The sequence below is a fragment of the Fusarium phalaenopsidis genome, assembly GCF_050370095.1.
Source record: "Fusarium phalaenopsidis strain FUZ10S chromosome Unknown contig_32306, whole genome shotgun sequence".
In the NCBI taxonomy this organism is placed as follows: domain Eukaryota; kingdom Fungi; phylum Ascomycota; class Sordariomycetes; order Hypocreales; family Nectriaceae; genus Fusarium; species Fusarium phalaenopsidis.
In genome coordinates, this window is record NW_028145403.1 from 1408372 (window position 1) to 1431863 (window position 23492).

General features: G+C 50.6%; 8 protein-coding genes across 8 annotated transcripts; 5 read left to right on the forward strand and 3 right to left on the reverse strand.

The window, feature by feature from the left end:
- Positions 1–3811: 3811 nt before the first annotated feature.
- Positions 3812–5392, reverse strand: LRP88_11302 (cytochrome P450; the record flags this gene model as incomplete). The annotated part of the gene is made up of 5 exons (XM_083247732.1): positions 3812–3861; positions 3917–4064; positions 4114–4452; positions 4507–4999; positions 5061–5392. The coding sequence occupies 5 exons, from the start codon at positions 5390–5392 to the stop codon at positions 3812–3814; spliced, it is 1362 nt and encodes a 453-aa protein (XP_083096880.1).
- Positions 5393–6415: 1023 nt separating this feature from the next.
- On the forward strand, positions 6416–8743 carry LRP88_11303 (terpene cyclase/mutase family protein; the record flags this gene model as incomplete). Its single annotated transcript, XM_083247733.1, has 3 exons — positions 6416–6613; positions 6668–8383; positions 8441–8743. The coding sequence occupies 3 exons, from the start codon at positions 6416–6418 to the stop codon at positions 8741–8743; spliced, it is 2217 nt and encodes a 738-aa protein (XP_083096881.1).
- Positions 8744–8921: 178 nt separating this feature from the next.
- LRP88_11304 (uncharacterized protein) lies at positions 8922–9908 on the reverse strand (the record flags this gene model as incomplete). The annotated part of the gene is made up of 1 exon (XM_083247734.1): positions 8922–9908. The coding sequence occupies one exon, from the start codon at positions 9906–9908 to the stop codon at positions 8922–8924; it is 987 nt and encodes a 328-aa protein (XP_083096882.1).
- A 299-nt stretch (positions 9909–10207) lies between these two features.
- LRP88_11305 (purine nucleoside permease) lies at positions 10208–11416 on the reverse strand (the record flags this gene model as incomplete). Its single annotated transcript, XM_083247735.1, has 3 exons — positions 10208–11070; positions 11118–11265; positions 11315–11416. 3 exons carry the CDS (start codon positions 11414–11416, stop codon positions 10208–10210), a joined length of 1113 nt encoding a protein of 370 aa, XP_083096883.1.
- A 1423-nt stretch (positions 11417–12839) lies between these two features.
- LRP88_11306 (SDR family NAD(P)-dependent oxidoreductase) lies at positions 12840–13886 on the forward strand (the record flags this gene model as incomplete). Its single annotated transcript, XM_083247736.1, has 4 exons — positions 12840–12927; positions 12979–13525; positions 13579–13601; positions 13663–13886. 4 exons carry the CDS (start codon positions 12840–12842, stop codon positions 13884–13886), a joined length of 882 nt encoding a protein of 293 aa, XP_083096884.1.
- A 685-nt stretch (positions 13887–14571) lies between these two features.
- On the forward strand, positions 14572–14882 carry LRP88_11307 (uncharacterized protein; the record flags this gene model as incomplete). Its single annotated transcript, XM_083247737.1, has 2 exons — positions 14572–14681; positions 14735–14882. The coding sequence occupies 2 exons, from the start codon at positions 14572–14574 to the stop codon at positions 14880–14882; spliced, it is 258 nt and encodes an 85-aa protein (XP_083096885.1).
- A 2511-nt stretch (positions 14883–17393) lies between these two features.
- LRP88_11308 (uncharacterized protein) lies at positions 17394–20261 on the forward strand (the record flags this gene model as incomplete). Its single annotated transcript, XM_083247738.1, has 1 exon — positions 17394–20261. One exon carries the CDS (start codon positions 17394–17396, stop codon positions 20259–20261), a length of 2868 nt encoding a protein of 955 aa, XP_083096886.1.
- Positions 20262–20855: 594 nt separating this feature from the next.
- LRP88_11309 (glycoside hydrolase superfamily) lies at positions 20856–23073 on the forward strand (the record flags this gene model as incomplete). Its single annotated transcript, XM_083247739.1, has 7 exons — positions 20856–21382; positions 21431–21609; positions 21663–22072; positions 22126–22311; positions 22364–22507; positions 22561–22691; positions 22743–23073. The coding sequence occupies 7 exons, from the start codon at positions 20856–20858 to the stop codon at positions 23071–23073; spliced, it is 1908 nt and encodes a 635-aa protein (XP_083096887.1).
- Between the last annotated feature and the right edge of the window lie 419 nt (positions 23074–23492).

Genomic DNA, 23492 nt, shown 5'->3' on the forward strand with positions numbered 1-23492 from the left:
CAAGGTGGATGCCTGGGAGACGGACAGTAGTGACCTCTTCGACGTGCAGCACTCTGATAGGCCGGAGCCAGCTGGTCGTGCTATTTTGAGTACTAATTTAGTTGGCAAACTCTAGTCCAAGGCCATTAATCCCGTTAGTTATCCTATCCCCGGCTGTGGGCCCGTCGGAAAGTTGTTGACGAGGATCCATCGTCACTCCTAGCGACCAGCCCATATGCACGCTTTGTTTGTGAAAGATGGCTGGTATGATCTCATAACGTAGTGATAATGCAGTGCGACCTCAATTAGGTGGATTGCATGTCGCTGACTCAGTGGACAGGGCGCTGTGCATCGACCCAGATCTGTACCTGAAATCGGATGCCGTCTTTGGAGTCAAGTCAAACCTGATTGTCAAACTACAGGAGATATCAGGGGAATTGGCAAACCACTACAATAGCCCACAGGGCATGAAATTATTGACTCACGACTTTGTTCTTATCGCATCTGATGAGTCGACTAGGCCAAGGGACTAGAACGCTATTGAGGCTCTCGGCAACATCTTCCCGGGCCCAGAGTGCGCTCTGGTAGACCACTTACCTGTACCCGATCAGGATTGAACAAAGATAGAGAACTTAGATTTACAAAACACTCCAAATACTGTAATTCATGGGTTTCAAGAATCATGATAATTCGTCCATCCACCATGCTCTTACCACGCTATTCATGTCGATGAACAATGCCGAGTATCATCAGCGCAATCCAGGAGATCTTTAGAATATTTCCTGAGAATTCATTTCTATTGAACTTAACCATCAAAGGTCATGGGATGTTTAGTAACCAGGCAAAGGGCTTTCTGGTCCATCGGCTTCATAAGGCCGGTCTATCACGTGGCGCCCATATCCGAACACACATCCGTCTTCGGCTATGGGACTTGGCGTGTTCGGCTGTGGGCCGGAAAAGGCACAACCCTTGCTTTGACGACTTATCATCAAGGGAAATGATAGTTTTGAGAACGAATACGCTCGGTATATCAAAGTCTCTAAGTAGTTGACTTGTCGCAAGCAAGGTGGGTTCATGCCTTGGGTTGACATGAACGGGTGCTTCAGATATTGCGATCAAGCAAGCTGTTCTACGGCACAGCACCGTTCTTGGCAAAATTTCTGCCCTAGGGCGGTGCCCTATGAGTTTAAGGTTTCGCTTCGATAATATTTCCACCGTCATCTGGACCATTATTGCTCTGTCTTTGCAAAAGCGGTTACGACACCAAGAATGAATGCTCCACCGGGAGCAGGGGGCGGCTAAGGACTTTTGCTCACCGACATATGGTGTAATAAATAATTCACTCACTCGACAATATCCCCCTCTATAGCTAGGTATCAGAATCAAGAGGCGTTTATCATCCAGTTATCATGTATAGTGAAGACCAGATTCAACAATATCTCGCCCACATCGGCTTCCCCTACGATAGGCATCCAGCTGACCGCTTGGAGTTTCTGACCGAACTTCAAAGACGACAACTGGAGCGAGTACCATTCGAAAACTTATCACTACACTATTCGACGAAAAGAGAGCTCTCTTTAGACCCATATGATTTATTTGACAAGATAGCCTGCCGTTCTAGGGGCGGTTATTGTCTGGAAAACAACAACTTCTTCGGTCACATCCTGCGTTGCCTGGGGTTTGACTGCATTTACGTTGCGGCTCGTGTTAAGCGGCCGGCACCGGATGCCGAAGGATCGAACTGGTTTGGATGGTAAGTTATGAGTTGAACAAGAGTCATATCGTATATGCTGACCTTGATCTCAGGAGCCATTTGGCTGTCCTGATTACTATTCAGGAACAACAATATCTCGTCGATGTCGGACATGGCAGTGCATGCCCAACGAAGCCCATACCGCTGGTAACAAATACCGTCATCTCTGGTATCCACCAGCAACAGCTTAGGCTCGAGTATAAGAGCCTACCAGAGCACACAGATAAAACCCAGCGGGTGTGGGTTTACTCTCACAGGGAAAATGACGAGTCCCCATGGGTAGAAGGCTACTGCTTCACTGACCAAGAATGCCTGACTACGGACTTTGAAGTCATGAATCACTTTCCTATGACGAGCCCCCAAAGTCTCTTCACTCAGAACGTTCTCGCGCAGAGATTCCTGGCAGATGAGAAAAACAGTGAACTGATTGGCTCAGTTATTCTGTTCAGGGATCGACTCAAGTTAAATATGCTAAAATCTGGAGTGACCGAACATATCTTGAAGACTGAAGCCGAAAGGGTGGTTGCGATTGAACGTTGGTTCCGCATACGGCTGGACGCCAAAGACAGGAGAGGAATTCAAGGCTCGCCAAATGAGCTTGGAGTGTAGTGTTGGGTTATGGTACCCTTTTTAGAGTGGGACTCAGGTTAGAAACAATTAAATCAATCACTTGCATACAGTTGTTAGGAGTATCGGCATGTTGCTCGAGTAATACAAGATCTTGGAATGGATATAACTATTGTTATCAAGACGTCTCCAAAGAGGCCATTGGCCAAAAGAGCAAAGAATGTGGGTTTGAAAATGAGCATAATATGAGAAAGATGGCAAATGCCTATCTCAAGACCGGTGGCAGCGCACAGTAATGTGTGCTGAGCTCTCAGATTGAGGTCAAACACAGATCTGATAAATATTCAAATCAGTTAGGGCGAGAATACGTGGCGCCCTGCTCGAGACACAAGCCCTTGTGGTGTATATTATCGGAGAATAGGAATTGTCATGTCTTCACAGGATCAGCCACATAGTAGCACGTGAACTTCAGAATTGGCGCGTAGGTAGGTTAAACACCAAGGCAACTTCAGTCAGTTGGTTATCTATGCGAAGAAGATATGTAGCTTATCTTGGTTGCATACTCTAGATAACGACACGGTATGCGCAAAATGTCTAGGATCCTCAGTGGGTGAACTCCCAAGCAATAGGAGCACCCAGTTACGCGTCCCTGGGAATTCCAAACCCAAGGTTCTCCCATCTCGTTACAGTCAGGATCTGCAGGTCTCACCCACCACACGGCTCAACAATCTCATAAATGACTCAAGTCAGCCCTCTGGTCTATCTCCAGCGGGACGGTGAAGCTCGGAAAGATCGACGGAGTCGCGGCCCGGGACAACGGATGACATAGCTTGTCGAGCCGAGCCGGGCCGATTCAACTGAGACACTATGCATATAAGGGCACATCTCCACTTGAAGGTGTGTGGGTGATGAGATATCGAGTCCTAACATTGACTTGATATTCAGTTTATTTGTGTCAGCTATGCCCTTGGTACATTCCTGCCGTGCCTATAGCTGTCTCAGGTGCAGGCAGGACCCTTAATGTCTTGTCTTACCTCGAAATACCTACAACAGGATGGAGCTGTAATGACACGATTCTCCAGCGTAGGCTAGCCAGTGGGCATCATCTCATCTCACATGCCAGCGAGGCAATCAGAGATCTTGTATGACAGGCATGTCGGCTAGGGACAGTGAGATACGGAAGCACGATTGACGGGGCCAGGTAGTGGGCGAATAATGAACTAAAGTGATATAATTCCAGTAATCTTTAGTGTTTTCTCTTGATAGGCGTGACTGAATACGCTGGATGTCGCTAGACCAAGCCGTTTCTAACCATCTCTTTAGACATCATCCCTTGGACTGCACTTCACGTACACTTTGCCCGTAGGGCGCCCTGCTCCTATTCCATCATAGCTCAGTCTTGGAAGCGGCTCATGGGGTGTTTGGCCCCGGGCATTACACATCTCAAAGTCATATAAAGCCACAAGCATTACTGTAGGTACCAAAATGTTGAGTTTGGAGAACTAAGAGGAGTTAGCTTTGCGGCTCTGGCAATAGCTTAGATGTTCCTCCTACCCTCATAGCTGCTGCCCGGGAGTTAGCGCATACCTTACAAGTTCTAGTTGGCCATGTACTTACGGCAGGTATGGTTTCCAGAGCCCCATGCAAGGAATGAATGGGGAGACTTTGAGCCCTCGGCTCGGTTCTTATCATGTCGACTGGGATCCCATTCAAGAGGATTTTTGTATATGGCAGGATCCATATGGACGTCCTCGACGGGGTAAACCTGAGAACTGTCAGCAAACCCTCGAGTTGGAAGATGGCAATGGCTCTACCGCGAAGCTGTTCTGTGGAATAATAAAATCCGTGTCACCAACCGCGACACCCTTATTGCTAATGTTCTTTCGCACAATTTGTCCTGCCATAACAAATCTCATCGTCTCTTTTAGAGTGAACTCGAAAAGAGGAAACTCTCTCTCCCAGTCTTTCAGCTTAAGACGCTGCAGTACGTCTGCCATGTCTTCGCTAGGTGAGCGTCGATACTTGACAATCACTTGATCAACTTCGGCTCTGAGCTTGGATCGCCAGATGGGACTTTGAGCCAAGTAGCATACGTTCCATGCAGCGGTGATGCTTGTGTTGAGCACACCTGCTAGGATGGCACCGATAACTGCCTGGAAACCCCGTATTAGTGAGCTTCCCTTCAACTTGCCAAGACCAACACTTACAAGGGTAATGACCGCGTCTTTGAACCCCTGGTCCATCATCATCTGCATGGCATCCTTCTCCTTCCTCCCAGTCTTGCGCCGGTCGGTGATGAAACCCTGGACCAACCAATGCAGTCTTGTGTATGCCCAGGCCTTTCTCAGTTTGGACAGCGTCGGAAGTAAAGGGAACCATATCTCGAAAAGAGAAGAGTGATCAAGAGGCTTGTAGATATCCCTTGTGCTGACCACTAGTTCTGGGCTGTTGGCAATGTCGTGAGTCCCGACCATGCGGTGAGTCAGTTGATACATGAGGTAGCCCAGTTTGTTTACGGGGTCCCATGCTTCAGAGGGGTTTATGGATGCGATGAATCTGCGGCTATCGTCGATGAGCCGAGGCAGGTTGAATTCAATGTGCTCATCCTGCGCGCATCGCTTGAACGTGAGCAGTGCAAGTCGAGCATAACTGTTAGTAAGGCTATCAATCTTGAGAAAGCTGCCGAACAGAGTGGCGAATCTATATCGAAGAATCAGAACCGTTAACAATGCTGGAGCAATGTAAAAAAGAGTGACCATACCCAGCCAGGGCATTCAGCTTCCGTGATGTTAACAGGACAGTCCTTGCTACCTCTCCAGAAACAGAAACCATGTGGTGGGGGCCATGCCAGAAGCTAAACTGACTGTCTGGACTCTGTTCCTTTCCTTGCCGAAGGTAATCGTTTCGAGACTTGGCAAAAGTTGGCGAATTGAGCCCGGCGTATCCTTTGAAAGGTCGAGGGGCTCCTCGAGGAGAGGTTAGACGACCAACAAGAGGTGTGACTACCATCAAAGCAACAAGGATCGTAACCGCAACAAGTATGCTGTCTGCCTTGGATTGAAGAGCCGCAAGGCTGCTCAGAATGATGGCCATCTTAAATTCTCAACAAAGTTGCTCGTCGTCCCTCTAGAGTGTCAAACGACGAGTGTTCTTGGATCGGAGAGAAGGGCGAGAAGACAGATGAAAGCAAGAAACGAAGAAATCAGGGAGCCGAAAATCTCTCATCACAACAGCCGTTGGGACCACTGAGGGCCGTAAGTCTGATAATACGTCAATCTGTGATTCAGGCCGTAACTCAACCAACCAGCCCAACGGCGCTTATGTGCCGGAGTTCTCAGTCCGCCCCGTCTGAAACCTGGTCGCTCACAGGACAATGCAAGATTGACGATGTCGATCCTGCGGGCATATGGGAATGCTTGTCTCCACCATTCAGCTTATGTTAGTTCCGCTCTCACAACTGGCCTCCAATGGTTGTCTAACACCCGGCTTCAGCTCTACATGCCTACCTGGGTGGCGGCATATCACCAAAGGGTGACTCCTTCTAGATATGTGATTGGTTTCGAAGTGGGATTCCAGGTTTCTGATTTATCATCCAGGGCGATATGGCTGTCAGCCCTCAATGTGCCCCCAATCCACTTACTTGCTGACACGTCTCAGATCCAGCCGCCTTTCACATGCACATTCTTCCGATACTCCATATTTATCAGTTGCAGCGCCTATCAAAGGTTATCCATTCGACGGGGAGCAGGGACCAGCCCTAAGACACGGCGACGTGTGTCCCCTAACCGCCCTATCAACATGCCAAGATGGACAAGGCCGATAAGTCGCGGTACGGGCCGTCTTAAAGAAAAGGCGTCACATGCTTCCCGACCCTTTACGAAGTTTTGACCCCTCAGAGGCGGAGTGAGGACAGGGTCAGAACGCCACAGCGGAAGTTGCTTCCCGCCGTGCATCATCGCCAAGGCCCCTTTTTCTATCGTTATAATCAGCCTGATAGCTTCCGGAGTTCCGAGAGGCGGGAATATATGAATGGATAGAGATGACCGTATTGTATATGGTCAAACAGACAAAGCCATACCCTCATCTCATTCCTCTCTTCTCTCAAGTTCTTTCAAGATGCATAGCACAGAGAAGAACTCCCCCGGTTCGCTCAAACATTCCAACATTCCTTCCCATGGCCAAAAGACAGACCGAAATCTATGGCGTCTGAATGATGATGACAGTCGTCACACCTGGCACTTGCTTCCAGACGAAGATGCTGCCCGGGACTGGCCACAAACCTACGCGGAAAAGTGGTTCCTGGACTTGCCTTTGGTAAGCTCCAGAACTCATCACTCGTTGCCTTGCAATAGCTAACTGCAGCATCAGGACCTGCCCCCTCTCCCCAAAGCCGACTCACCTTTGGAGGCTGCTCGGAATGGCCTCACTTTCTTTGAGAAGCTACAACTGCCATCCGGCCACTGGGGGTGTGACAGTGGCGGCCCGATGATCTTTTGTGCCGGCATTGTCATGGCATGGTTCGTGACAGACACGCCAATTCCAGAGCCAACCAAAATCGAACTCACCAACTATCTACTTTCCCTATTCGATCCTGTTGAGGGAGGCTGGGGTCTTCACTCAACAGGAGAGAGCACTGTGTGCGGAACCGCAGTCAACTATTGCGTCCTTCGAATCCTTGGGATGGACCCAGACCATCCCGTCCTCATGAGGGCTCGGAGCTTCATACAGGAGATGGGAGGAGCCATCTACTCTTCTATCTGGGGAAAGTTCTGGCTCTCGGTTATTGGGGTCATGAACTGGGACATTGTCAATCCCATTCCGGCAGAAATGTGGTTGCTCCCTGACTGGGTGCCCTTCGCTCCTTGGAGACTTTACGCCGAGATGCGCCTCGTAGCTCAGCCGATGAGTTACCTGTACACTACAAGATGGCAATACCAAGGCAGCCAGACCTTGGTTCAATCCCTTCGAGAAGAACTCCTCCTTGACCCCTTTGAAAAGATCAACTGGACCAACCACCGCAACACCGTCGCCAAGGTTGATTACAAGCAGCCGAGAACATGGCTTCTCAAAGGTGCTAGTTGGGCCTTTGTCAATATTTGGCAACCATACATACGACCAAACTTTCTCAAGAGGAGAGCCGAGGCTTGGGTCAGTCAACTCATCGACATGCAGGATACCAACACGGACTACGGCGGCATCGCAGCGACAGATGCCCCGATGAACACCGTTATCGCTTACTTGCGATATGGGCGAGACTCTATCGCTTTCCAGAGACACCTTGACAGACTGCAAGAGTTTCTGTGGATGACGTCCGGTGGCATGCAAATCAACGCCACCAACGGGAGTCAGTGTTGGGATACAGCCTTCTTGATCCAAGCAGTATGCCACTGCGGTTTTCAAAATGAGGAACGTTGGCGGCCTATGCTTTTCAAGGCTTACCAATTTCTGGAACGACAGCAGATCCGAGAAAATTGTGTCGAACAGGAGAAGTGCTATCGTCAACCACGCAAGGGTGCGTGGGCATTCAGCAACAAGGACCAGGGCTTCGCTGTCAGTGACTGCATTGCCGAGGCACTGAGGGCCGTCATGCTGCTTGAGAAAACTGGAAACTTCCCCAAGATATTTGATGATCAACGCATATACGATGCTGTTGACTCGATACTGCTCTATCAGAATGATACCGGTGGTGTTTCCGCATTCGAAGCCCGAAGAGGAGCGGAGTGGCTGGAAGAACTCAACATTACTGAGATCTTTGGCCGCCACATGGTTGATCACGACTACCCAGAATGCACATCATCATGCGTCACAACTCTCTGTCTCTTCAGGGAACATTGGCCCAACTATAAGAGGAAGGAAATCGACAGCTTCATTAAGCAAGGTGTAGCGTGGACCAAGAGAGCTCAGAGACCCGATGGCAGCTGGTACGGAAGCTGGGGGATCTGCTTCACCTACGCGACAATGTTTGCGCTCGAGAGTTTAGCTAGCGCTGGGGGGTATTATAACACTAGCAAAAGCGCCAAACGAGCTTGTGAATTTCTCATCTCGAAGCAGCGCGAAGACGGCGGCTGGTCTGAGAGCTTCATGGTACACATACCCAGTCTTTGTCTCGGACATATTTCTTGTTGCTGACATACACGACAGGGCTGCGAGACAATGGAGTATTGCGAAGATCCCAGTGGATCCCTTGTGGTCCAGACAGCGTGGGCCCTCATCGGTCTAGTTGAGGCCAAGTACCCTGATACCGAGGCTCTGGCAAGGGGAGCCAAGTTCCTGATGAGCCGGCAACAAAGCAATGGAGAGTGGCTTATTGAGGCTATTCCAGGCTCTTTCCACAATTTCGGTACCTTTTCTTATCCCAACTACAAGTTCACCTTTACTCTCAAAGCGTTAGGGTTGATGGCGAGGAGATGCCCGGATTTGGAGATACCACTTGCCCAGGGTTGAACATGTGGAGGACTATACATTAATGAGATTTCGTGTAAATTATGGCCCTAGATATAATAAATCGGTCAACTTGACGGCCCGTGAGTTCCCAAAAGTGCTTGAAAAGAGCGACAGGCATCGAATTACCGAGTCCGCAAATCACGAAACCTCTTGTTCCCAACTCCATATTCCTTGTGTATCAAACCTTCTTCTTCGCCGCCTCGTTGCCGGCTGCCTGTGCTGCCAATCTTCCAAACGGATCGGTTCCCAAAAGTGTGCCTCCCAGGGCGAGAAGTGCTTTCTTCCTCATCCATGCTGGCATCAGATCAAGAGGTGCTTCCTGGAGAGCATGCAGGAAATAAGGCATGACATATGGTCTACCGCAACCAACTCTTGCCAATGCCGACTTGACCCATACATCTGGCGTTGGAAGCATGATATTGGGGGGGAAGAATATGGTACCAGTGTCGGTAACTTGCACGAGTCTGAGGCCCAGAACTTCAATGTCTCGCTTCTTTAATGCCATCTCCAACCCCAGTTCAACGCAACTCGTCCTCACAAATGCCTTTGATGGGGCGTAGGCAGGACAGTAGGGGAATCCGTTATCACACCACGAACCCACGTTGAGGATGAGAGCCGGCTGATTATTCAGCAAGTTTGGCATGAGGGCGGCGGTGAGCAGCATGGGGAACACGGCGTTGGTACTGATGCTCGCGTGAAGTTCATCAGAGGTGTAGCCGTCGAGGGTATCAAACTCGCGGCCGAGGGGCATCGTTGCTCCAACATTGTTGATCAGGACCTTTATTGATACATCTGAGACGCTTGCTGCAATCTGTTCAAAGTTCCACTCTGATGGAGCAGAGGCGTCGACGATAAGACAGCGGACCTCACAAAACGGGAATTTGGCATGTAGCTCTGCCTCGACTACGTCCAACTTGGACTTGTTGCGGGCATGGATCACGACGTTGAAGCCATTGGATGCGAGCTCCAGTGCAAAGGAACGTCCGATGCCAGAGCTAGCTCCTGTGATAAAGGCCCAAGGGGGCGAGCCTTCCTTTGTCTTGGTATAACGGTGAAATGAGGAGGGGCGGATGTACAGCCAGAGGAAGCTAGACAGCTTTGCAGCTGTCCAGAGGGCAGTAATTGCGCCCAGGGCAGTAGTAAGATTCTTTGGTGAGAGAGACATGATTATAGCGGTCTTTTTTTTCAGAAAAGCCGCATCCATTGTCAACATTTATATATAATCGCTGGTAAGCTGATGTCATCTCGACGCACGGTGATGCTGACATGGAGGTGTCAGCACACGTGGCGTCCATTCATTTCACCCTTTGCGCTCAAGGGGGTGACAAGGGTACCCCAATCGAACGAGCATACTGATACCGAGAATGGCAAAACAGACGACCAGGTCTCTCTATCTCACTTGATGTGATCCTTCTTGTCTAATGTCTACCCGGAGGAACAAACTACCTTCTCTAGAATAGTTATCTAATTAAGAACTTCTTTGGGGCCAAAGCTTGGTACACCACCTAGCGATCCAAAGACATCCCCGATGTAATTACTCGGAGTAAGCCCAGCCTCAAACTTGGTGATCCAGTTGTCCAGAATTCCCTGCACTACCTTCAAAGCTGCAAGATATAGGTTCCGTGTAGAAGGCTCCAGTCCACCGTTATCCATGACAAAAGGAAGCTCATGTGGCTTATCCTCGTGACCACGATCAAAGTTTGAAGCAGATCTGATCAATGTGACGCGAGAATAGTCGGTCTTGCCTTGGAGTGATGCCCTCAAGAGACCTGCCAGGAGAGCATTGTCTTCTTGAGCCGTCATGACATAGTCGGCTTGCCCAGATGTGTAAACCTTGGTGACCTTTTCCATTGCGTCCGACAGACGATGACCATGCCAGAAGGTGTTTGATGAGAGGACATCACCCTCGATAATGCTGGGCTGTTGGCTCGCCGCCTGAAAGATATCGGGTGAACCAACCCACAACGCGCGGTTCTTTGCAGCTTCTGGAGAGTCCTCGAGAGTAACAGTCCTAGCAACAGACAGAGCATAATCTCTAAGTTCGCCATTCAACTCAAAGACTTCAGTGCCATAAAGGATCTTGGGGAACTCATCAGGCGAATCCGCACCGATGGGAACATAGCCCGAACCCCATTCCGAGGGGATCTCCCTGGCGTCGAATTCCAGCTGGATATCTACCTGAACGGCAAATTTTGCGACTGCAACGGACCCAATGGTAGCACGCTTCGGGTTAACGCCAGCAATGCCCGTGAGCACGAAATAAGTCTTGGACAGGTCGAAGAGTGGCGAGGAGATGAGCGCGCTGATAGACAAGGAAGCGTTTATCACTGTTCGCTTGTTAATTTAATGCAAAGAAAATATCAGATGTACTCACAGCCCATGCCTACGACCAAGAGGCCGACTTGGCCGTCCTCGGTAATATGGACGTCCTTGTATTCAGGGGAGAGGCCAGGAACCTGCACCTTGCGCGGGAACTGGATGGCGCTTTCAGGCGACAGCCAATTTCGCGACTCCTCGTGAAACTGCTGCGTATTAGAGATGCTTCAAGTCCATTTGAAGAATGTTGCTCACCATGGCAATGATGAAGACCTTGGGGGTTATCTTGGCATCGCCTTGATGCGCGAGGGCGTCGCCCGCCTGTTGCGAGGCCGAAATAGACTCTGAAGAACTCATAGCGGAAGGATTTGTGGCGTATTGGAGAGGACAAAGGATATATCACTCTTTGGGATTGCAGCATGCAAAATGAATGCGCAAGTTGACTACAGTGGCCAGAAGTCCTGTTTCATTCATGCGGGGTCAATATGGCGTGATCATCGTGCGCAAGACCTTGGCACAGCATGGTTATCTCGTTATCTTGTCGACATCCATCTTTTTTTTCAGACCTTCTTTCATATCATCGTGTGCAACCATCTCTACAGGAAGTAGAGGTCAAAAACAAACATCGCTTGCCATAACTAAACAACACCCACATCACCAAAACAGCCAGTAAACCGCCCCAGCCACCACAGAACACGGCACGACAACAGACGCAAAGAAGATCATATCTCTCCTCCTGGCTTCGCGTTTGATTCGCATTTGCTCGTCGTAGAACTGCTTCGCCGCCTTGCTGAGTTCCTCGATTCTGTCCTGATCAATCGCGTCGTATCTGCAGCTAGCTCTCTCGAGCAAGGGCAAGATGTCTTTGTTTGTTGGTTGATCGACTGCCGAAGACTTTGCTGAAGCTTCTGGCGACTGAGAGTTATTGGGGTCGAGTTCTAACATCGCGACGTTGGTCTTGTTGAATAATCTCGGGGGTCGCAATCGGGCCATAAACCGCCGAGTATTGGTATTAGAATATGAACAGAACAGGGCAATGGGAGGCAAAAATTATTTCAAGTCAGGTCTCAGGGAGGACGGTCTAGAAATATGATGGACTTGGTTGTGGCTGCCTAGGACTCAGCCAAGGCAGACTCAGTCAGACAGTCAGCTCAAGCCACGAAGCCAAGCCCAATGCCTTTCTGAGCCTAGTGAATTGGTATTCTCCCTTGATTTATTTCCAGGGCAAATAATTGTCTTAACCTTCTTTCTCTTCTGGCATCTTGCGTATGCAAGGGGCCTACATGCAACGATGTATTGTGCGAACCCCAGCGCCCATGTCAAGAAGCTTGCTTCTCTAGCCAAGAAGTTAATTCCGCCTCTCGCCTTTGGACCTGCAGTTTGTTTCAAGAACCCAATTTCCCTGTAAAGTGTATGGCTTGTCTCAACGTTATTACGTTAAAACAGACGTCCGATACCTATTTCATTGACACACCATGGCCCACCGCCTTATCTGTGGACGAAAAGGCGCGGCATTCCGGCCTATCGTATCTGAAAGATTGGGGAGTCGATCTTCGCAACCCCTCTTCATGTCCAGCAAAGGGCGCATTAGTAAGAATTTGTTAGTCAACCTCGGCATAGCAAGCTTATCACGCAGAATTTGATTACGTGTAGCGTTGAAAGCGGAGGAGTTTCGCGATGAGTCAATGACTACATTCGCCAAGGGCGTGATTTTCTCTACTTCATAAGCCATAAAGATAATCTTTCCCCAAGTAACTTAATTTCGATCAATATCAACGCAATGGCTTCCGGAAACTCGAATAGCAGCGAGCTCCTCGCTGGCTCCTTGTTCAATGTCAATGGGCTGGTTGCGCTAGTTACAGGCGGAGGTTCAGGTTAGTAGACAACCGTCAACAAGACCATCTCTAATGGTTTCCCAGGCATTGGACTCATGATCACCAAGGTCCTCGTCCAAAATGGTGCCAAGGTTTACATTGCAGGCCGAAGGAAGCACATGTTGGACGAGGTGGCCAACTCACTTGGCCCAAATGTGATTCCAGTTCAATGCGATGTCACCTCCAAGTCGGCACTTCAAGAAGCAGCCTCATTCATTGAGAAGGATACCGGATACCTCAACCTTTTGGTTTGCAACTCTGGCATTGGTGGCCCTCAGGTCAAGCAAGTTACAGCCGAGACCAGCCTGGAAGAATGGGCAAAGGGCAACTTCGATATTGACTATGACGCTTACGTTAATACCTTTGCCGTCAACACAGCCTCAGTCTGGTATACGACTATGGCCTTCCTTGGACTCCTCGGCAAGGGAAATGAAAAGAAAAATGTGGATCAGACGTCGCAGGTCATCATCACGAGCTCAATTGCCGGCTACAACAAAAAGGCCCCTGGAGGTTGGGCTTATGGCCAATCCAAGGCCGGTGCCATCCTGGCGGCCAAGCAGCTTGCGGTGACTCTCCCACAGTGGGGAATTCGGTAAGTTGTTCCGGTGAAGCTATTCAGGTAGTAGACTGCTAAGCCACGCATAGGACAAATTGCATCGCTCCTGGATGTAAGTGCACGCCATGCCCCTTGACAGGTAGGAGGGTCCAACTAAAGCTTGTTTGTTCCAGTGTTCCCGAGCGAGATGTCCGAGCCAATCGTAAAGCTCTACTCCAACGCTTCAGGGCAGCCAGGTGCCGTTCCGAGCGAGATGGTCCCACTGCAGAGGATGGGAGACGAGAAGGACATGGGAGGCACGCTCCTGTACCTTGCATCTCGTGCTGGGGCATACACCAATGGCGCCGTTATAGTGGTCGACGGTGGCCGTCTGGGCAATTTCCCTGCGGCCAATTGATGCCGTGCAACATCTCGATCGTTCAGAATAGGCAGCCAAACAAGAGAGGCGGATTACTTTGTCAATGTGTCAAAAGGTGTTGGACAGAATACGGTGGATACTCGCTAGACGACGGCCACAGATCCCGACATATCCGTATGGTAGTTAGCTCGCACGTTTCAACAGGATCGTTGGTTTTATTTTTGACCTGGCTGCAGATCCAATGGATAAATCGGCATCTCGCAACCTCGGATGGCCATCTCTCACAGCGAGGCGCAGTCAATGCGGGCTAGAATCTAGACCTTCCAAACTGCCATTGAGCCACGTCAGCGGCCCGTATGATTGCGATTTTACGCAATTAGCCGTCTCGTATTGCTCCTACTGAAGCTTGCACACGCCACAGGTGCTGGGCCGTGGTTCAAGACATGGCCATCTTGGGGTCGTGTGGCTGACCACGCCAGGGGCTAGCTCGCTCTCCGGCAACGTCTTGCCGAAGGGTACGGGGTAGCCAACGAGAAACAAGCAATGCCATGGAATGATGTTTCTTCTCCCTTGACTTGGATTCATATTGACTTTTGGGTACAAAAAGGTGTCCTCGTCCTGCAGTTCTTACTTCTCATTCAGCTCATCTCTACAGCATTCGCTCAACTCTCTTTCATTCTTTCAATCTTTCAATTAATCTCAACACCCTCGCCCAACCTTCACCATGAAGCTGAACTTCCTCCTCGCTGCGGCTCTTGCCATCGCCGCTCCCGCCTTTGCTGCCGACTCCACGACTGAGACTCACACTGGTACCACCACGCATACCTCGACCAAGTCTGCACCCTATCCATTTCACAGTCAAAGCCTGAAAAGCTAACCATAACCAGGACTGGCACTGCTGGCACCGCTACTGGCACCACCACCGAGACCAAGGCTGTCACCACCACCACCTCCAAGGGCCCTGCCCCTACCCTCCGCGCCGACGTCATTGGCGCCGCCGGTGTTGTTGGCGTTGTCGCCATGCTCGCCCTCTAAGGGACTGGCTGTACCACCATACTCTGTTCGCGATACTGTATCATCTTCATTTCATTGTATTGTTGGCTTGGAATCGATGGGTTACATATAGAGACGAGCGCTTATCTCACAACCATCTGGCTTACTTAATGTCATACCTTCAATACGTCACCAGACAATATTAATATTCCCCAAAGAAAAGTCCCAACTTTGAATGAATGAGTGAAAGTGGCCATGCTGTAGGTGAGCGAAGAGTGTGTGGCGGGCTTCATCAACCTTGAGTTCATGCTTCTTTTGGGTCAGAAAACAAGTCAGAATGCACCTGGAAAGTCGCATTGGTCTCCCTACACATGCATCTCGAAATTATTCATTGATGCGTGTCTTTGCCCCAGCCGTTGCCACTGATGTGGCTGGCTGAAGTGCCACTATCACAGAAGGGAGAGTGAGCGCCCAACGACCCATACTCTTTCCGCGCCAAGACAGTAAGACATATAATCTAACACCACAAGCAAGGGAGAAACTAACCTTTTTCTTCAATTTCAGGGAGCAATTTAAGGGTAAGGAGAAACAGATCTGAGACAATCGTGCTTCTAGAGCCCCTTCTAACCCGGTACGTGCTTAACACTCACACTGAGATATGAGGGTGGATATGCGTTCCCCGCTATATGAGAGTGTTGAGTGTTTACTTCATACTTCGATCCTAAATTCTCAGTAGTGAATAGGTGTTCAACTGATAATGCTCACACAGGTCTCTCGAAAGCTCTAGTTAGGGATGAGTAAGGCATGGAACAGCAATCTCAGGTATTTACTAGTCGACGTCCTTACATACGATTCCTTTCTTGGAGCCTTCCCATGACCATAAGTTGATGTTCATCCCAAGCACTGATACTGGAAGAGAAGTGTCAGTAACCCGGAAGTTGTCCGGAGCAGTTTGATCCTTGTCCGGGACGACATCTCCAATATCTACTCAAGCTTCAACGAGCAGGCTAGAGAGCTATATTTTTAGCGCAATACGAATTATGGATTACTAGGAAGAAAACAGAATGGGAAAATATGCCTCCCATGGCAAAACATAAGCAGAAGGTTCATTATGTGACACTTCTTTGGTACAATCAAGGACGCATCTTTATTGGCAAACCAAAATTCAACCGCTAATACTAGTCTTGCCTTAGGGGGAAATCATTCATCGGGCAGTTTAGGCTCAAGCACATTCTCTAGATACTTTTCGTTCCCACTTAGTTTCGTAAGTGCAACATGATTCCATAACAATCACAATTCCTCTCTGGGTCTGGTCAACTCTTTCTCGATTAATTTAACAGATAGGGAAGGCATCCATAGTCGGAAGATGATGGATATGTAATATGATATGGTTGCGGCTCGATGCGATTTCCTTTTCGCCGAGCGGGCACAAGCTTCAGGAGCAGCACTACAGGTTACGTAGGTGGATCTGTGCCTTTAACATCCTGTTTTCAAGTTCATTGAAGTAAAAGCAAATCTGAGTGCGGGACATCCCGAGATCCAACAGTTGAAGAGGTTGCTAGGAGTCAGCCTTGGCATGTGATAGGAAAAGCCGTAGAACGATATTCCCCTCTTCACTTCTCTACACGACACTTAAAGTGAGGCTGTGCAGGACACAACAGCGATCGACTATGCATCAGCCGTATCAAGATAGCATCACAGCATACACTGCCTAACTGTCGACAGCTAGAGGAAATATTACTGGAGGGCTCGTCGTACCCGCGTTTCATGTTCTTTTCTCTTATCTCGACCAACATAATTGGCGGGATGCTGCATGCGCTGTGTTTTAGAGTGAGGGGTTCCCAAACTGCGTCGCAATTGCGGCTGAAAATGGCACTTTACTTCCGAATGTTTGCGATTTCCATGGCATCTTGATCTACCAAAGTACAAATAATCCAATGCCAAGCTAGGACTTGCGGTCTTTCATCTTGATTTCCACGTTATTTTGATCAATAGGGCAGTACATCCCTCTGCTGTGCAAGTCAGATCATTCCGCTTAGTCACCCGCGCACTGTTGCCTGAATGCGGCTGGGTGCCTCAGCTCCCGCGTCGGTTCACCTGCATCAACGAATTGCTACACTCGCTGCAGTCAGCCTGTATTCCAATCACGATCTCCTCCTCACGGTCGCCAAAACGCCTTGGCTGTGCGATTTGATGCTTCCCGCTATCCTATTGGGCCGCTGCCTGGCTGGGCTGATGTGAGATTCCGCCGGCGCATGGTGTGGGCCGCCGGTGTGGTGCTCAGAGGCTGAGCCCAGCCCTGCTGCCTACAACGTGCAGGGGACGAGCACACCCGGTGACTCAGGTCGGCAGGCTAGAGGCCATCGCGATGCACTTGAGCGCGGCACTATCGATGCGGAGGCTGATCTTATCTGCAGAGGCCTATTCCGAACCCATTGCCTATAAAGAGTCGAAGCAGTCGCGAGAATGGATGTTGAAACTCGACTTTGATCCATCAACAAATGTCCATTTGGAGTAACAACACATCCTACCGTTCATTCACTACAATCAGCCATGGCTCGCACAGCACAAAGAGGGAGAGGCGGTCGTGGTCGTGGCCGTCGTTTCCCGCCCATTCCACGACACTTCCCCCCTCCTCCTCCTCCTCCCCCGCCACGTGCTGCAAAGCCTCCGCGCCCTCCTCGTGATGGAGAACTTCAGTACATGGTTCTGAAGCAAGAAGCCGAGCGTCGCGAACGCATCCTCGCTGATCGACGCCGGGTCGCCTCCAAGTGGCGTCCCAAGATCCCTCAGGTCCGCAAGGTCAACTTTGAGAACTTCAAGAACCGCTTCCAGGACGTCGATGAACCCGACTATGCCATTGACGTTCTCATGGGCGGTCCTACCACTCAGGCCCAGATCCGCCGCGAGCATGGACAGCGTCGCCGTGAGGAGATTGCTCGTCTTCGACAGAGCTATTTGTCCCTAAAGAACAACGGCTCTGGCTCTTCCCAGAACAAGATCGACGCCTATGAGAAGGCCAGACGCGAGAGAAAGGGCGATGCGCTTCAATCATCTGAAAATGAGATTCAGCGCATCCGTATCCAGTCTCAGCCAGTCCTTGGTCACTTGACCGCCCTCATGAACGACACGGATCAACGATCAACTCCCCGTACTTTCATGAGGCCTTTCAAGGCCTTGGTGCACTTCCAGCCCAAGATGAAGGAGATTCTTGCCACTCTGGAAGAGAAGTGGGCAGACTTTGAGGAGCTCGACAGCGATCAGTCTGAGGCTGTTGAGCTTTCTGCTGGCGAGGAGGTTGATATCGAGCCTGAGGTCCTGGAGGCCGAAGACATGGATTCTACTAAAGGAGAGGGAGAGGAAGAAGACGACGGCACTGACACTGAGTCCCTCGAATCTGTCGACTCCAACGCCGACGAAGATTTTGAGGGCCTCATGGACAGCCCCGAGGCCTTGAGAGACATGCGATGCTATGTCAAGTTCATTGACAACGAGATCCTTCCTCTGCACTCCCGCTTTGATGGTACTGGTGCCGAGAAGGTCAAATTTGACGACCTCTGGTCTCTGTTCCGCGTCGGCGACCTTATCTACATGCCCGCGTCCGGTGAGACTGGTGGTCGCTACCACGAGGTCTGGCGTATCTACAAGACAAGAGCTCCTGACCCCGACACATCGTATCCCACTACTGGATGGGACTTTTTTGAGGATGAACACCAGATCAACGAGAACTCCAAGTTCAAGATCTCGGCCTATTATATCGACCATGATGGCTCCAACTTTGGTGCTGTGCAGCGCAAGTTCGAGATTGAGTCCTTCGTGGGAGAGCGCTCCATCGAGTCGTTGGAGGTGTTCCCCATCCGATACCGCCACAACCACCAGCAGCTCCTTCAGTCGCTCAAGCAGCAGGGTCGCAAGTTCATGGACTACCTCGAGGACCGCCACCAGCAGTATAGCGCCTGGACCCTGACCAGGAACCCACCCTCTGGCCAGACTGAGCCAGATGAGGAGATTCTGGACGATCAGGAGTACCAGAAGATGCGCCACCCCGAGTTCGTCGAGAGTGACCTCATCGTCGATCTCACAGAGGCGTATCAGAAGATGCCTGACTGGATGCCGAGATTCCATCAACTGACCATGAACAAGTCAATCCGATGTGAGATCAAAGATGATGAGATGCAGATCCAGCATTGGTTTAACGGATCTCGCGGGACTCTCGCGTACTCACAGTCTGAGATTATCCAGCACGCAGACGGAGTTGAGACCCGCCAGCGACGTGACAACCTCGCGGCCGATTCCTTCTTGCGCTACCGTATCAAGGGTAGCCGAACCTTTGAGACGGACCCCAAGGCGTTGGAGCTTCGCGATGAAGACCTGGTTCTTCTTCCCAAGCGCATGTTTGCCTATGCCCTCCGAGAGCGTCGCTTCTGGCCTATTGACTTGAACTTCCTCAAGCCGGTGCGCCGGGAGCCCGGTGTCTTCGAGAACCTCCGAATCCAGAGCGACTACAAGGATGTCGTCCGTGGTTTGGTCATGTCTCATTTCCAGAAGAAGGCTCTGGAGCGCAAGTATGCAGACATTGCTACTGAGGGTCCCAGCCAGGATCTGATCCAGGGCAAGGGCCGTGGTCTTGTTGTCCTTCTGCACGGTGTTCCCGGTGTCGGAAAGACAGCCACAGCAGAAGCTGTCGCCATGGAGAACCGCAAGCCACTGTTCGTCATCACTTGTGGTGACCTTGGTCTGACGCCCCACGAGGTTGAGTCTTCGCTCAAGAATGTGTTCCGGCTTGCCCACCTCTGGGACTGTGTTCTCCTCCTCGATGAGGCAGATGTCTTCCTGTCACAGCGTTCCAAGCTCGACATGAAGCGCAACGCTCTGGTTTCGGTGTTCCTCCGAGTCCTAGAGTACTACAACGGTCTTTTGTTCCTCACCACCAACCGAGTCGGCACCATCGACGAGGCCTTCAAGTCTCGTATTCACTTGTCCCTGTACTATCCTCCTCTGGATAAGACGCAGACCCGCGAGATCTTCCGCCTGAACATGGCCAAGCTCAAGGAGATCGAGTCGGAGCGAAGCAGGATGACAGGCGAACCCGCCCTCGTGATCAAGGAGAGCGATATCATCGACTTTGCCACCAAGCACTACGAGGAGCTCGCCAGATCTACCGGCTGCTGGAACGGTCGACAGATCCGAAGTGCCTTCCAGATCGCATCCAGCCTTGCCATCCACGACTACTCCAACCAGGCGGCACTGGCTCACTCTCGTGGCCAGCGTGCTCCTGTCGCGCCTGTTCTGGATAGGACTTGGTTCGAGAAGGTGCAGATGTCGACACAGAGCTTCGATCGTCACATGAAGAAGGAGTCGGGAGCTTATGATGCTGAGCTGCCTCTCCGAAACACCTTTTACGAGGGCCGATTCGAGTAAGGGAGGAGTGCATCTTCGGTTGACTTGGGGTGTTGATTCGTTTGATGAAATGGCAATAATGACAGAAACTCAATGATGATTGCGAGCGTGGCTTGACTTGGGTGTTTGGGAATAAACAATTACAAGACTGAATAAAAACATATTCAATGGTACATTTCACCTAAGTCTCTAGATCTGTGAACTATGAACTCGTCAAGGTGAGTCGCATAATGATGCACACGCACAGCTCAGCGCATTACGACGAGAGAAGACGGGGCAAAGCCAGTTTCGGGGAGAATGCTATGCTGGTATGGATCTACCGTGGTAATTTCCTCTCTAGGCCCTCTGGGCTATGCATCAGGGGTTTGGTCCTCTGCAATTGCTCCAAGGGTTAGGGTGGGCAGGGTCGCTGTTAAAGCAATGTGATGTGCAGCCGCTGATCACCCTTCACGTTGCAATGCGGGGTGACAATTCCTGCCCTGTGCCTTCTCGCTGACATCATACTATCACACATTGTTATGGTAACTTTGTGGTGCGGGGAGAGCCTCGAGGACCAACTTTGCTTAGTAGCACGCAGTTGAACAGTCCTTGAGTTCATCTTAATCATCTAACACGATGCGTTGGACACTCTTCGCCTCTTTTATGAGGCTGCTGTCTCTCCTACTCCTCACCAGCACGGCATTCGCCCAAACAAAGTACAAAGCCCAAAAGCCTCCCCTAGACACCGACTGGACCTATGAGGTTGGAACGAACCCATGGCCAGAATATCCACGACCTCAGCTTCGCCGCGATGCATGGAAGAGCCTCAACGGCATCTGGACATGGAAAGCCGCCAGCAGCGAGACAGACGTCGAGAGCCTTCCGAAAGCTGGAGCCTTGGAGCGCGAGGTTCTTGTGCCGGCATGCATCGAGAGCGCTCTCTCTGGACTTCAGATTCTTGATGTGCGAGACATGTGGTATGAGACAAAGTTTGAGGTTCCAGAGGAGTGGAAGGATCGCAAGGTGTTGCTCAACTTTGAGAGTGTCGACTACAAGGCCACTGTGTTTGTCAATGGAGCCAAGAAGACGACTCATATCGGGGGCTATGACCGGTTTACTATCGATGTGACTGAGAATATCAAGTTTGGGGCCTCGAATGAGTTGTGAGTCCGGATGGAATTCCTCGGTCTTGGCGAAGCTGACTCTAGCAGGCTCGTCTTTGTCCACGATCCGACAGACTCCGACATCATCCCCATTGGCAAACAGACCTTGAAGCCCAGTCACATATTCTACCGTTCATGCTCGGGGATCTGGCAGCAAGTGTGGATTGAAGCTGTGCCCAAGGATCACATCACACAGCTTGATGTTGCTGCAGGCGCTGACGGCAAGGGTGAGTTGCAGATGCAATCTATCTCCGGCTAAAGATCTAACACGGTAATCTAGTTTCTGTGACTGTGCAAACTTCACAACAGGCCAAGGGATTCTTCCAGTTTTCCCTCACTGAGGCAGATGGCAGCACAAAGGCAACACACTCTGGAGTCACGAATCAAGAGCTCACCTTTACCGTCGAATCGCCCAAACTATGGTGGCCCGACTCGCCTGCTCTCTACAACTTCACCGTCACTCTAGAGAGCGGTGACAAGGTGCACAGCTACACGGGTTTCCGCACTATCTCCAAGGGAAAGGTGAATGGCGTCACTCGACCGCTTCTCAACGGCGAGTTTGTCTTTCAGTTTGGAACTCTTGATCAAGGATTTTGGCCTGATGGTTTATACACGCCTCCGAACCGCGAGGCTATGATCTATGACTTGCAGCTTCTCAAGAAGTTTGGGTTCAACTCCATCCGCAAGCATGTAGGTGGATTTGACCCGTCACATAACGACGTATGGCTGATGGCGTTATACAGATCAAAGTAGAGCCGGATCTATTTTACCAGGCTTGCGACCAACTCGGCCTCATGGTTATCCAGGACATGCCCAGTCTTCCCGCTAGTCGCGACCGCAAGCCTGACTCGAAGCAACAAGCCGAGTTCAGGCGGCAGCTTGAGGTGGTCATCAACCAACACAAGAACTATCCTTCGATTGTAACTTGGGTAAGAACCATTGTTTTTATAGTGCTTATGTTCAAGTGGCTCATCTTTCTAGGTCATCTACAATGAAGGCTGGGGTCAACAAGCTGTCTCGCCGCCACCTGAACAAGACTTGACACAGCTCGTCCGCCAACTAGATAAGACGAGACTCATCAACTCTGTCAGCGGGTGGGATGATCATGGCTTCGGTGACTACCATGTGAGAGCCCCGGGATTCGCATACTCGCGGGAGAGTGACTGATAATATCCCAGGATAACCACAACTACGCTGAGCCTCAGTGCGGTACCCCCTTCTACTCGCAGCCAAAAACACCATACGATCCCGAACGAATCGGCATCGCTGGCGAGTACGGCGGCATTGGCCACAACGTCTCCCTCGAACAGTAAGTCAACCCCATCCCCTAACTAGATCCACATCTGACCACACTCTTCAGCCTCTGGAACGTGAAAGAAGCCATCGCCACCATCAAAGACACCTACGAGATTAACGAGAACCTCGAATCGTACAACTACCGCGCCAGTGTCCTCTTCCGCGACATTCGCGAGCAGACGCAGCGTTTCGCCTGCAGCGGTGCCATTTACACGCAGACCACAGACGTGGAAGGTGAGGTCAACGGTTTGGTGACGTATGATCGCCGGTTCCTACGGCCACAGCTTGAGAAGTGGCAGGATGATATACAGAGCGTGTATCAAGCTGCTGCTTCGAGAGGAGGTCGCAAGGTGGAGAAGGGGAAGCGGAACCCAGGGTCATTGTTGGACTTGTGATGAGGCTGAGTTTAGAAATAGTTGGAGGGCTTCTTGATTCATTCTAAGCTCTTGAACTATAATTTTCCGTCTTCTACCACTGCCCTCTTACCATCACCTAGTTTGTCTTTGAAAAGGATTTAATCCCTGCTCCGGCATGAAAATGATCCGTATTATTCCAGTGTCCTGCATATTGATCAGCACTGCCACGCAGTCTGCGTCATTACGATCAGTCTCGCCTGATAACACTACCAAAGCTACAAGTTCCATCTCCTCTTACCCATTCGTGTCTAACCAAGACTAGCGTCTGATCATCATGTCCAAGCCTACACAGCCATCAACAGACTCCCTGAAGGAGAAGCCAAGCGAGCCAGCCCACAAGGGTAGATCTGATCATCCAAGCACCTTTTTGGCCATGGATCCTGACTTGATTAGGCACC